At 42.1% G+C, this 14937-nt stretch overlaps 1 protein-coding gene across 1 annotated transcript in view; it reads left to right on the top strand.

The window, feature by feature from the left end:
* LOC115218059 (calcium/calmodulin-dependent protein kinase type IV) overlaps positions 1 to 14937 on the top strand; it is a 107638-nt gene that overhangs the window by 77816 nt on the left and 14885 nt on the right. The window contains exon 9 of the mRNA XM_029787828.2: positions 745 to 820. Coding sequence (XP_029643688.1) covers positions 745 to 820 — 76 coding nt within the window. The remainder of the gene's footprint in view (positions 1 to 744; positions 821 to 14937) is intronic.

The raw sequence follows: 14937 nt of genomic DNA, 5'->3' as shown, positions 1-14937 counted from the left end.
TCATACATTGTTCACTTTCCAGGCATTTGTACATTACTGCATATGCTTTATATGCACTTTTGACAAGTTGTGGTGCACCTGAGCACTGTATACAATAATTTCATCATTATTATTATAATGTATAATACTGTGCTTGAGGAGACCTATTGAGTCAAGTACATCACCATCAACATCAAAAAATCAAATGGAAATTGTAGTTGTGATACCTGTGCCGGTGGCACCTAAAAAGCACCTTCCGTACGTGGCCGATGCCAGCACCACCTTGACTGGCTTCTGTGCTGGTGGCACGTAAAAAGCACCAACCAATCGTGGCCATTGTCAGCGTTCCCTGGCACCTGTGCCGGTGTCACATAAAAAGCACCCACTACACTCACGGAGTGGTTGGCATTAGGAAGGGCATCCAGCTGTAGAAACATTGCCAGATCAGACTGGAGCCTGGTGCATCCTCCTGGCTTCCCAGACCCCGGTCGAACTGTCCAACCCATGCTAGCATGGAAAACGGACATTAAACTATGATGATGATGTGTATGTGTCTGGGGCATGACATTCTAAATAACAAAATAAAAGTAGAATTGTTAAAAAAAATTAAGTATTTTGTTTTCATATATATATTTTCATTTTAAGTTCTCTTAATCTCATATGTCCACTTTGTGAAATACTCTTTTAAAAAAACAACTTTTTTTTTTTGTCCTTTCAAAGAAAAATATTAAAACAATACTAAGCTTGTTTTTGTAATTTTTTTAGCTCCTGAAGTCCTCCAAGGTTCCATGTACGGTTTTCCTGCAGACATATGGAGCGCTGGCGTTATCTTGTTTATTTTGTGAGTATAACAACATTCATAGTTAGCTTCTCTCTCTTTTTCTTTTTTTTTTTGGTTTTCATCATCATCATCATCGTTTAACATCCGTTTCCATGCTAGCATGTGTTGGATGAATGACTGAGGACTGGCGAACCAGATGGCTGCATCAGGCAACAGTCTGATCTGGCAGAGTTTCTACAGCTGGATGCCCTTCCTAATGGCAACCACTCCGAGAGTGTAGTGGGTGCTTTTTACTTGCCACCGGCACAGGGGCCAGTCTGGCTGTACTGGCAATGACCTCGTTTGAATCTTTTTACACATGCCACTGGCACAGGTGCCAGTAAGGCGACGTTGGTAATGATCACGCTCAAATGGTGCCCTTTTATGTGCCACAGCACAGAGACCAGTCAGGCGGTACTGGCAATGACCTCACTCAAATCTTTTATACATGCCACTGGCACATGTGCCATTGATATTCAGAGGGGAGAGGGGGAGCTAACGAGGGTAAGTTACTCTCAGCCAGACACAAACTGGATTTTGCCAAAGACATATAAGGACCAGGTACTGGAGCTAAACAGGCTAACAAGTGAAGTGTGCTATCTAAGAGGTCTCTACAAAAGGTAGCCAAGGACCAGGTAATAACGTTAAATATGTTCATAAAATCTAAAAGCTAATGGGACTTTGCTAAAAACATGAAGGGACCATGTGCAGGGCTAAACAAGCTAATAAATGAGGTTTAATATTCAAGCGTTTCTGTAAAAGGTATCTAAGACAAAGTGATGGTAATAAGCAAGTTCACAAACCAAGGAAAAATTTAAAACAGAGGGTTACCTACTTGCAAACAAATGTGGTAACATATGACATTATTGACCGAGGTTACCGTGGTCTTTTCCATAGGCTTTTCTTTCCACGAATAAACCTTATCTGCTTCCCCCTTTACACTTTACACCATGACATTTCTGTGATACACGATCCCTATTCATTGTTTTTTTCTTTCCCTTTTACGATCCCTTTTGATCGAAAACCTGCCCCACTTTTTTTTTTCTCCCCAAAAAGAAAAGCTCTACTTTGTAATCTGTCCTGTCTGCGTGCAGCCCTGTGTTGCTAATAAAGAAACATAATATTTAAGGGTTTCTTTAAAAGATAGCCAAGGACCAGATGGTGGTGTTAAATAGGTGACAAATTAAATCCTACATTATTTTATAGTTTTGAGACTTTGATACTCTCTCTTTTTACTCTTTTACTTGTTTCAGTCATTTGACTGCGGCCATGCTGGAGCACCGCCTTTAGTCGAGCAAATTGACCCCAGGACTTATTCTTTGTAAGCCTAGTACTTATTCTATTGGTCTCTTTTGCCAAATCACTAAGTTACGGGGACCTAAACACACCAGTATCGGTTGTCAAGCGATTTGGGGGGACAAATACAGACACACAAACATATACACACACACATACATATATATATATATTATATATATATATATTATATATATATATATATATATATATATATATATATACGATGGGATTTTTCAGTTTCCGTCTACCAAATCCACTCACAAGGCTTTGGTCAGCCCAAGGCTATAGTAGAAGACACTTGCCCAAGGTGCCATGCAGTGGGACTGAACCTGGAACCATGTGGTTGGTTAGCAAGCTACTTACCACACAGCCACTCCTATGCCTATATATATACATATATACGATGGGCTTCTTTCAGTTTCCATCTACCAAATCCACTCACAAGGCTTTGGTCAGCCCGAGGCTATAGTAGAAGACACTTGCCCAAGGTGCCATGCAGTGGGACTGAACCTGGAACCATGTGGTTGGTAAGCAAGCTACTTACCACACGGCCACTCCTATGCCTATATATATACATATATATGATGGGCTTCTTTCAGTTTCCGTCTACTAAATCCACTCACAAGGCTTTGGTCGGCCCGAGGCTATAGTAGAAGACACTTGCCCAAGGTGCCACGCAGTGGAACTGAACCCGGAACCGTGGGGTTGGTAAGCAACCTACTTACCACACAGCCACTACTGCACCTATATATATATATATATATATATATATATATACGACGGGCTTCTTTCAATTTCCGTCTACCAAATCCACTCACAAGGCTTTGGTCAGCCCGAGGCTACAGTAGAAGACACTTGCCCAAGGTGCCATGCAGTGGGACTGGACCTGGAACCATGTGGTTGGTAAGCAAGCTACTGACCACACAGCCGCTCAATGATGTGATTAATTATTTTAAAAATGACATTGCAGGGTAGTTGTAAGAGGCCAGATCTGCCACTTTGAACATGAAACAGATAAGAATATTTGGGCCAGATATGACCAGTTTAAATAGTAAAGGATTAGAATAAAACCCTGAACAAATATATATATATTTATATAGGCGCAGGAGTGGCTGTGTAGTAAGTAGCTTGCTTACCAACCACATGGTTCTGGGTTCAGTCCCACTGTGTGGCACCTTGGCCAAATGTCTTCTACTATAGCCTCGGGCCGACCAAAGCCTTGTGAGTGGATTTAGTAGACGGAAACTGAAAGAAGCCCATCATATATATGTGTATGTATATATATATATATATATATATATGCATGTGTGTGTTTGTGTGTCTGTGTTTGTCCCCACCAACTTCGCTTGACAACCAATGCTGGTGTGTTTACATCCCCGTCACCTAGCAGTTCAGCAAAAGAGATTGATAGAATAAGTACTAAGCTTACAAAGAATAAGTTCTGGGGTCGATTTGCTCAAGTAAAGGTGGTGCTCCAGCATGGCCGCAGTCAAGTGACTGAAACAAGTAAAAGAGTAAAAAAGTCTCCCCTGTGCTGATGGCATGTAAAAAGCACCATCCGTACGTCGCAAATGCCAGCCCCGCCTTGACTGGGTTCCGTGCCGGTGGGACGTAAAATCACCAACCAATCGTGGCCGTTGCCAGCCTACTCCGGCGCCTGTGCCGGTGGCACCTAAAAAGCACCATCCATACGTGGCCGATGCCAGCGCCGCCTTGACTGGCTTCATTGCTGGTGGCCCGTAAAAAGCACCAACCAATCATGGCCGTTGCCAGCCTCACCTGGCACCCGTGCCAGTGGAACATAAAAAGCACCCACTACACTCACGGAGTTGTTGGTGTTAGGAAGGGCATCCAGCTGTAGAAACATTGCCAGATCTGACTGGAACCTGGTGCAGCCACCTGGCTTCCCAGACCCCAGTCAAACCGTCCAACCCATGCTAGCATGGAAAACGGATGTTAAACGATGATGATGAAATATATAGCTACTCAGACATTTCACTACCTAAGACCTCTTTTACTGAAATAGATTTTCCCAAGAACCCAGACTTTTGAAAAGTCTGTTATTACTTAATACATTTTGAACTCAACTCATGGATGCCCGGTACTTTCTTCAGACACCCCCAGGTTGTGACCTGCTGATGTTGAGGTTCCTTTTTAGGAATTCCTTATTGTTAGCAGAGGGAGCATTGTGTGACTGATTATTGTTTTATTGCCTTGCAGTGATGTTACTAACTGCTCTGGTGAGTAGAGATTGGACATGGAGGAGTACCAACAGATGGACATGTTGCTTTGATATATACAACAAGAACACAAATGAGCAATGGAAAACTTCTACATAGTCATCAGACCTGCCAGAAATAGCAGCAACATCCTCTATCCATTACTATATTTTAAAAAAAGGAAGGCATATCAGATAATACTATCCTAGATATACTGTGACTCAAAAAAAGTAGGAGGGTTGCATGGCTAGAATGTTTTTAATCATAGGTCTCTGCTCAATCACAGCCAAACTGGGGCTAAGCAGCAACATCATCATCACCATCATTTAACGTCCATTTTCCATGCTAGCATGGGTTGGACGATTTTGACTGATGGCTCGCAAACCAGATGGCTGCACCAGGCTCCAATCTTGATCTGGCAGAGTTTCTACAGCTGGATGCCCTCCCTAACATCAACCACTCTGAGAGTGTAGTGGGTGCTTTTTATGTGCCATCGGCACGGGGGCCAGTCAGGCGGTACTGGCAATGACCTCACTCGAATCTTTTTACATATGCCAACAGCACAGGTGCCAGTAAGGCGACATTGGTAATGATCATGCTTGAAGGTGCCCTTTTACATGCCACTGGCATGGAAGCCAGCTGGCTGCTCTTGCAACAATCACGCTCAGATGGTGCAGTTGGTACCCTACTAGCATGGGCACAAGTGCCAGTAAGGCGACTTTGGTAATGATCACTCTCGAATGGTGCCCTTTTACGTGCCACTGGCACGGAAGCCGGTTGGCTAATCTAGCAACGATCACGCTCGGATTGTGCTCTTGGCACCCAACAACAACAACAATGTAAAGACTAAATTTCCATTGGTGCCACTATGTCATACCACTACTTCATACAACCCCCACACCTGTCAAAGGAAATGTTTGTCATTTTGCTTTAAAGGGAAAATTTTATCCCTAGATATAGTCTTGCTTCAATTGACACAGACCTATGAAAGGATTTAATCCCAAGATTTTTAATGAGGTAAATTGGTAAAATTGTTAAACCATCAGACAAAATACTTGTCATATCTATTCAGGTTTCTTGTATTCTCAGTTCAAATCCTGCTAAGAGCAGCTTTGCCTTTCATCTTTCTTGGGTCAATAAATAAAGTCTCAATTTAATGCAGTGGACTAGAAGAAATGTTAGAGCATCGGAGGAGATAGCTTGCAGTGTTTGTTTTGGGTCTTTGTGCATCAGGCATTTGCCATGGCTTAGCAGACACCCATAAAATTATTAACCATCTTACAAACAATAACTCTGAGCACCTTTACAAACTCCACCTGTCTAACACCCGTGGACATGTTTACAAAGTCAGAAAACAGCACAGCTCCCATGACTTTCAGAAACATTTTTTCACGCTAAGAATTGCTGAAGCAAGGAACAAACTGCCAGCATCAGTTGTTAGTTGTCAGAGTACTGTATCCTTCAAAACTTCCATGCTTCCTGAGATTCACCAACACTACACCTGATTTTCTCCCCTCCATACACACGCAAGCATGTATCTGACTCATACACTGTTCCCTTTCCAGACATTTGTACTGCATATGCTCTATATGCACTTTTGACAAGTTGTGATGCACCTGAGCACTGTATACAATAATTTCATTATTATTATCAAATCCAGCTGCAGTTTACTGAGTGGTAGACCTCCTTCAACACTGCACTTGGTCATTGAGTGTCCTTAACAGAGACCAATTTGCTGCAAGTGCTTATGACAGGTTCACAGTTTGAGAATACCTTCCTCCTTCAAGTGTCAGGTTTAGATAAAGACAGGCCCAATGGCTATTCCACTTGTGAAGCTCCTCCTTCAAATACCTGCTCTTACAACAAGAATTATATATGTACTTTGGCCAGATGCCCCCTAGATTTTGAATATCAGCCTGCCAAACTTCTGGGTAAATCTGATACTGCCTACCTTCTGCTAGTGTTGGAGGTTTTGTAAGGGGTCAAGAGACATGACCAAAAGTTTAATGAAAATGCATTAAACTGCATTTCCATTGCGAGCTGGCAGAAACGTTAGCACGCAGGGCAAAATGCATAGCCATATTTCGTCTGCCGTTACATTCTGAGTTCAAATTCCACCGAGGTCGACTTTGCCTTTCATCCTTTCGGGGTAGATTAAATAAGTACCAGTTATGCACTGGGGTCGATGTAATCGACTTAATTCCTCTGTCTGTTCTTGTTTGTTCCTTCTGTGTTTAGCCCCATAGTGGGCAATAAAGAAATAAGAAACTTCCACAGAGGTGAAGACTCCAGACATGCATAGATCTCAATAGCTCACGTTCCCCATGGTATGACAAATCTCCTGTGTGGACAACAGTTACCCTCCCCCCCCCATAACAGCAGAATTGTTTCTAATATCCCTTAGTGACCTATCTAAGGCTTCTAGTGCACCACAGTGTGCTATTGTGCATTCATCCCAGAAAATAAGTGTAATTTGGAGTAGAACTTCCGCCGTCGGTGATCACTTTGAAATGTTGCCCATTTGGGCATCACTGAAGTGAGTTTTCTTGAGCACTAATAGAGGTAGTTTTGTTTGTGGCCCTTGTTTCATCATCATCATTTAACGTCCTTTTTCCATGCTAGCACGGGTTGGTTGGTTCGACCGGGGTCTGGGAAGCCAGGAGGCTGCACCAGGCTCCAGTCTGATCCAGCAGAGTTTCTACAGATGGATGCCCTTCCTAATGCCAACCACTCCGTGAGTGTAGTGGGTGGTTTTTATGTGCCATTGGCACAGGTGCCAGAGAAGGCCGGCATCGGCCACGATCAGTTGGTGCTTTTTACGTGCCACCGGCACAGGTATCACAACTACAATTTCCATTTGATATTTATTTTGATGTTGATGTACTTGACTCAATAGGTCTCCTCAGGCACAGCAGGTCATGTGCCACCGGCACAGAAGCCAGTCAAGGCGGCGCTGGCATCAGCCACGTTTGGATGGTGCTTTTTGTGTGCCACCAGCACAGGAATCATAACTACAATTTCCATTTGATATTTATTTCATCAAATAAAAAGGGGTTAATATGATTTTGCCCAGAAATCACATTTTCAAAATTATAATTTCCTCTCTCCCCACTGAATTTTCCTAATTTTTTACTGCTTTTCAAATTTTGTTTTCTATCCACATGGAAAAATACAGACTACGAATGTAAGAAATATAATTTGTTTTTAAAAGTTTAATTTTTTTCTGAAAGAAATAGTGAATGCCTCTTCCCCCACCTTGGCCACCCATCAGCTACCCGCTTTCAGGTGAAATGCAAATCTCTTGTATGGAAAACATAGGAATGTGAGTAAATTGAGGAAAGAAATAAGGAGTAGGGTAATCAAATGTCATCTCAGACATGCTAGAAACAAGAGGTAAAGGACAGGATTTCTGAGATAACTTCCTTGTAAGTTTAAGTGGAAAATCAGGCTTTGAAATAGGGTCATCACAAACAGCAACGACAGAATAGGAAACGGTAATTTCCATAGGATTTGAGTTGTAATTTAGCACTCAGCCAAAAATTATATAGTGCTTGAGAAGACCTGGCAAGCCAAATGAGACCATAACCTGCGGCCTATAAAATGAGACCATAACTTGTGGCCTATGCCAGGAGCATAACCAGCCCGCTTATGCATACCTTTTTCTTCTTTAGACACTAAAACTCTGCTTGCGAAGACCTGTTGAGGCTAGTGAAATCAAAATCAAATTCAATGATTGGCATCCGTGCTAGCAGGATGCAGAGAGCACCATACGAGTGTGATCGTTGACAAAGCGGCTAACCGGCTTCCATGCCAGTGGCACATAAAAGGGCACCATTTGAGCTTGATCGTTACCAGCGTTGTCTTACTGGCACTTGAGCCCGTGCTAGAAGGGGGCTAAGAGCACCATCCAAGCGTGCTCGTTGCCAGAGCAGCCAGCTGGCTTTGTGCCAGTGGAATGTAAAAGGGCACCATTCGAGCATGATCGTTTGACAGAGCAGCTAAATGGCGTCCGTGCCAGTGGCACGTAAAAGGGCACCATTCGAGCGTGATCGTTACCAATGTTGCCTTACTGGCACCTGTGCCAGTGGCATGTGTAAAAAGATTTGAGCGAGGTCATTGCCAGTACCGCCTGACTGGCCCCCGTGCCGTGGCACGTAAAAAGAATCCACTACACTCTCGGAGTGGTTGGCATTAGAAAGCGCATCCAACTGTAGAAACTCTGCCAGATCAAGATTGGAGCCTGGTGCGGCCATCTGGTTCGCCAGCCCTCAGTCAAAATCGTCCAACCCATGCTAGCATGGAAAGCGAATGTCAAACGATGATGATGATGATGAAGAGAGCAGAAACTGAAAGAAAAGAGAAAGTGAAAAGAAGAGAGAGAACAGAAAGTGATGGAGATGAGAAAGTAAGAGATGTATGTACGTGTATATGAAATGGATGTGTGTGTGTGTGTGTGTGTGCGAGAGAGAGAGAGACAGAGAAAGACAGAGTGAATGAATGAAGGTGTATGTCATGATGATGGATGCCTTTTAAGATACTCAAATAGAAAATGTGATGATGTAGCCACTGCTTGCGAAGACCTGTTGAGGCAAGTGAAATCGAAATCAATAAAAAAATCAGTGGAAATTATAGTTGTGATACCAGTGCTGGTGGCACGTAAAAAGCACCATCCGAACATAGCCGTTGCCAGTGCCGCCTCGACTCGCTTCCATGCCAGTGACACATAAAAAGCACCAACCAATTGTGGCCGTTGCCAGCCTCGCCTGGCACATGTGCTTGGTGGCACATAAAAAGCACCCACTACACTCATGGAGTGGTTGGCATTAGGAAGGGCATCTAGCTGTAGAAACACTGCCAGATCAGACTGGAGCCTGGTGCAGCCTCCTGGCTTCCCAGACCCCGGTCGAACCATCCAACCCATGCTAGCATGGAAAATGGATGTTAAACGATGATGATGATGTCGTCGTATAAAATGTTTACAATAGTTGACTTATGGCAAAGATTAGAATGTTAAATTTTTGTAATGCAAATATGTGAATGAAAATAAAGTTTAGTTGATAGTGGAAATAGTACAGAATCTTTTGATACCCCATATGTCAAAATCAGTGACTCGGTTTTAGAATGCATAAAGAACACACACACACATATACAAACTCTTTTTTATATAACGTCAAATGTAAATAAACAAGTTTTTTTTTCCTTTGAAGCGTTCAAATGTATTGTAGTACAAGTAGAAAAATATATTTTTTCAACATGTAAATACTGAACAGTATATATATGAAGGGAAGGCGCAATGGCCCAGTGGCTAGGGCAGCGAACTCGCAGTCGTAGGATCACGGTTTCGATTCCCAGACCAGGCGTTGTGAGTGTTTATTAAGCGAAAACACCTAAAGCTCCACGAGGCTCCGGCAGAGGGTTGTGACGATCCCTGCTGTATTCTTTCGCCACAACTTTCCCTCACTCTTTCTTCTGTTGGCCTGCTCACTTAGCCAGCAGGGTGGTGTCATTTGAAGGCTAAAACAATGTGAAGCGCATTGTGACCAGCGATACGTTGCAACACCTGATAGCCTGGTTGGTCACAGTAATCACAGTGATATATATAAAGGATAAAATCTTTTTAAGAGCAGAGCAATTTCCCAGCAACCAGCCATGAGGATCGAACTGACACCCCTCCAATATCTGATTGGAGTGCTCTACCCTTAAGCTAAACTGTCGACTGGTTAATTCTAAAACAAACTTATGACTGTTTACATCTGATGAAATCTATATACCATCTAGCATTTCTGAATGACTTTATAACTTCTAAAATTGCAGAAGAATTCGTCGGTCGGCAGTTTGGCCTAAAGGGTAAAGCACTCCAACTGGATATTGGAGGGGTGTGAGTTCAAGCCTTATGGCTGGTTGCCAGCAAATTTTTCTACTCTTAACAGGATTTTATCCTTTATATATACTGTTGAAAAATATATCTTTCTTCTCTTTTATATATATATATATCAAATAAAATGAAAAACAGAACATGAAGGATATCATGGTACACGTGTTTCAAGCTTTATAAACAATCTGTTATTACATCAGTGTATTATTGATATTATTTTATATCAATAATACACTGATGTAATAATGGATTGTTTATAAAGCTTGAAACACATGTACCGCGATATCCTTTGTGTTCTGTTTTTAATTTTATTTGATATATTCTCTCTCATCTCTGCCACTATCTGGCATATACAGGTGCCTACACTTATCAAGTATTCGCCCTAAATTACAGTACCTATATATATGTATGTATATATATATATATATATATATATATATATATATATATATATATATGTGTGTGTGTGTGTGTATGTAAATGGATGAATGAATTATCCTTTGTTTGCCGTTAACATGGAAAATTCAATAAACAGTTACCAGGGTAGCGAAATTCACGCAAGTAACAAAGATGTAGCGACCTATTCAAAGGTAGAAACTCCGGGTTAATGTGCAGTAATGTGTGTAGTATAAGTAAATAAATGGGGTTGAATGCAGATGTTATTCAAATTCTTTTACTTTCGACATATGTTTCGAAGACAACATTGGTTTTATTCCGAAGGAATAAATAGTGTATAATAATGTAATCTCATCAGGAATTGAAAGAGAACCCATCTCAACAACAAGACATTACAACAATTTTGATGACTGCATAAATGATAAACAGAATGCTATTAAGTATTTAAAAAAATAACCGTTAGTAGATCTGACGTCAAAGGTAGACCATAGAAAGAGAAGGGATAAAGAAATAATAAGTAGAGAACAAATAAGGGAGAAATATAGAGGGATATGTTGGTTGGGAAAATGTGCAAAGACTTAGAAGTAGATTTCTCTATTGAAGTAAAGTGCAAAGTGAACTAAATGTTCAAACTATACAGACTGGTATAAATCACTTATATGAGCTGAAGTTATGTTTCTGCCAGTGCTTACATTTGTAAGATCGCTCTATAAGTGTGTTAACAAGGTGATTCTTAGAGAAGAGAATATAGAAGAGTTCAGAGTTGCAAATGTTACAAAATCCTTTGCCCTTGTCATAAGGGAACGATATGGACAGGATGAACCAATCTAACTTAAAATCCTTATTGTTGTCTTTAAGATACCAAACCAATTTACTAAGACCTGTGCTATTGCATTTACTGCTATCCCTAAAAGAAGAATAATGATTGGAAATTCTCTTAGATAACTGGGAAGAAAAAGTGCCAATATAGAAAGAGACATCAGTACCTGAAGTAATTTTACATTGGTATATAGAATTCTTAATCTTAAAATTATTAGACATAAATTTAATTCTATTGGGTTTGTCCTCAGAGACATATCTCTATATATAAAACTGAAATGCGTTTTTACCGCTTGGATCGCTTTCAATGCCACTACATCCCGTCCGATTCGCTCCAAAATTTACAGGGACATGTAGAATGAGGTGACGATGCTTGTGGGCTACCTTAGAAATCCCTATCTTAAAAGGTGTGGTTGCTAGGGGCCATCTTCCTCACTCACCCTATTTCCTCTAGTACCCTCTCACTCCTCATTTGACAATGCCACTACCATTATTTAATGTAAAGTCTTCCTCAAATCACTCTCTCGCTATTTCCTCTCTTCCAAGAACATTTTCACTCACTCTATCTCTTAGCTTCCTATACATTTTACTCATGTATCTATCTGCGTTCATAGACAGAAACAAATATTACATCGCCATCGCATTCTATTGTCTACCTGTCAACACACACACACATATATACATATATCTAATATTATATTTTTATTTTTATGTTTTTGTTTTTTTACTGTTTCATTTCCCTATTAGTGGTTTGATCTCTAATTTAATTTCTACAGCGTGCACACACACACACACACCTATATGTGGCCCCAGTAGACCCGAATGAAATCGGGTTCTCTTCATCAAAATGTGAAAAGGGGTCTAGAATTATCATCGCCACAACTTATGTTTTTCCTAATGATAATTATCATCGCCACCACCAACACACAATCATGACAATCTTTCTCTTAAAACAAATCATGTTTACATTGCAAAATATTTCATTTTCCCGTCCTCTCTTTCATATATGTGACCCAGGTTTGGGTGGCCGCACAGCTACAATTAGACAACGGCTAAAAACATTTGATGTTGATAATGCCTGGATCGTTCCATTCAACCCTTTGCTTTCCAAAACATTTAATGCACACATCAGGACTAAGAGGGCAACTAGAAGACGACCAACATGGAGAAGAAGGGTCTGGAAGCTTAAAGACCCTGCGAATGGACAGAGATTTAGAGATATGTTACTTGAAGCCTTTGACGAAGTGGAAGGGGGTATAGCTACACATGGGGTAGAAGACAACTGGACGTTTCTGAGGGACAACCTGCTGAAAGCCGCTGACCAGATCTGTGGCTAGTGCAAAGTCCCCTTAAGACCCAAAATAACATGGTGGTGGAACAATATTGTTGATAGGGCTATTAGACAAAAGAAACAGGCTTGGAAGGCCTGGAAGAATGGTGGTAGCAGGGAAGTGTATCAGACTGCCAGAAGGGAAGCTAGGAGACAGGTCTATCTAGCCAGAGGGGAAGCAGATAAAAGAAAATTTGCCAATGTCCTGCGCCGTGAGGATGAAAGACTTGAGGTATTTCGTGTTGCAAGACAGTGTGTGAGAGAGAATCGAGATGTGGTAGGAGAGAAATGTGTTCGCATGGAGGATGGTTCACTTGCGCTAAATGAGGATGCAAAGAGAGAAGCTTGGAGATGCCACTATGAAAGGTTGCTGAATGAGGAAAATGAATGGGATAAAGAGAGTCTGCCGAATGTTGACCCAACAGAGGGACCAGCTATCTGAGTTGATAGTTCCGTGGTAGCTAAGGCAATTAGAAGCATGAAGACAGGGAAAGCCCCAGGCCCATCAGGAATTACTGCAGAGATGCTCAAAATATCTGGTAGTGTCGGCTATAGCATAGTCACCCGTATAGTTAACCAGGTGATACACGAAGGAGTCATACCCAATGACTGGTGTAGCAGCATAATAGTCAACTGCTACAAAGGTAAAGGCGATGCCCTAGATACAAATAACTACAGGGGCATCAAGCTGTTGGATCAAGTAATGAAGGTTACGGAGAGGGTTATAGCCCAGTTAATTAGAGAGAGAGTTAGCTTAGATGATATGCAGTTTGGGTTCGTGCCAGGGGAAAGTACTACTGATGCTATATTCCTGGTAAGACAGCTGCAGGAGAAATACCTAGCCAAAGGTAAGCCCTTGTACCTGGCTTTTGTTGACTTAGAGAAAGCCTTTGACAGGGTCCCCCGATCCCTTATCTGGTGGTCAATGAGGAAACTAGGGATAGATGAATGGTTAGTGAGAGCTGTGCGAGCCATGTACAGAGACGCAGCTATTAAGGTGAGGGTTGGCAACGAGTACAGTGAAGAATTCCGGGTAGAGGTTGGGGTCCACCAAGGTTCAGTCGTCAGCCCCCTCCTATTTATCATAGTCCTCCAGGCAATAACGGAAGAATTTAAGACAGGATGCCCCTGGGAGCTCCTATATGCTGATGACCTTGCTCTAATTGCTGAGTCACTATCAGAACTGGAGGAGAAGTTTCAGGTGTGGAAACAAGGATTAGAATCGAAGGGCCTTAGAATCAACCTAGCCAAAACCAAAGTCCTAATAAGTAGGAAGGTGGACCAACCACAAACGACTTCAGGTAGATGGCCCTGCTCGATCTGTAAAAAAGGTGTAGGTAGAAACTCTATAAGGTGCACCAAGTGTAAGCTATGGACACATAAGAGGTGCAGCAATGTCAAAGGAAGGCTAACTAAGAAAATAGTTTTTGTCTGTGGCAGATGCTCAGGAGAAATAAACACTGGAAATGTGCAGAGACCAACTTCTACCACGTTCCAGGGAGACAAACTAGAAGTAGTTGATAGCTTCCGCTACCTAGGAGACCAAGTCAGTAGCGGGGGTGGGTGTGCTGAAAGTGTAACTGCTACAGTAAGAATAGCCTGGGCAAAGTTTAGAGAGCTCTTACCCCGGCTGGTGACAAAAGGCCTCTCGCTAAGAGTAAAAGGCAGACTATATGATGCGTGTGTACGTACAGCCATGCTACATGGTAGTGAAACATGGGCCGTGACAGCTGAGGATATGCGTAAGCTTGCAAGAAATGAAGCCAGTATGCTCTGCTGGATGTGTAATGTCAGTGTGCATACACGACAGAGTGTAAGTACTTTGAGAGAAAAGTTGAACCTAAGAAGTGTCAGTTGTGGTGTGCAAGAGAGACGGCTGCGCTGGTATGGTCATGTGACGAGAATGGCTGAAGATAGTTGTGTGCAAAAGTGCTACACCCTAGCAGTTGAGGGAACCTGTGGAAGAGGTAGACCCAGGAAAACCTGGGACGAGGTGGTGAAGCACGACCTTCGAACTTTAGGTCTCACCAAGGAAATGACTGAAGACCGAGTCCTATGGAAGTGTGCTGTGCATGAGAGGACCCTGGGACGTAGTCGATCCACCTGTGCATACCTTCCTTCTTGTGACACTTGTGAAGACCTGCTGAGGCAAGTGAAAATCAATCAAAATAAATCAATCAAAATAGATGAACATCAATGG

The sequence above is a fragment of the Octopus sinensis genome, linkage group LG12 (genome assembly GCF_006345805.1).
Source record: "Octopus sinensis linkage group LG12, ASM634580v1, whole genome shotgun sequence".
Lineage (NCBI taxonomy): Eukaryota > Metazoa > Mollusca > Cephalopoda > Octopoda > Octopodidae > Octopus > Octopus sinensis.
Note: the sequence above shows the minus strand (reverse complement) of the source record. Positions and strands in the feature narration are given on the sequence as shown.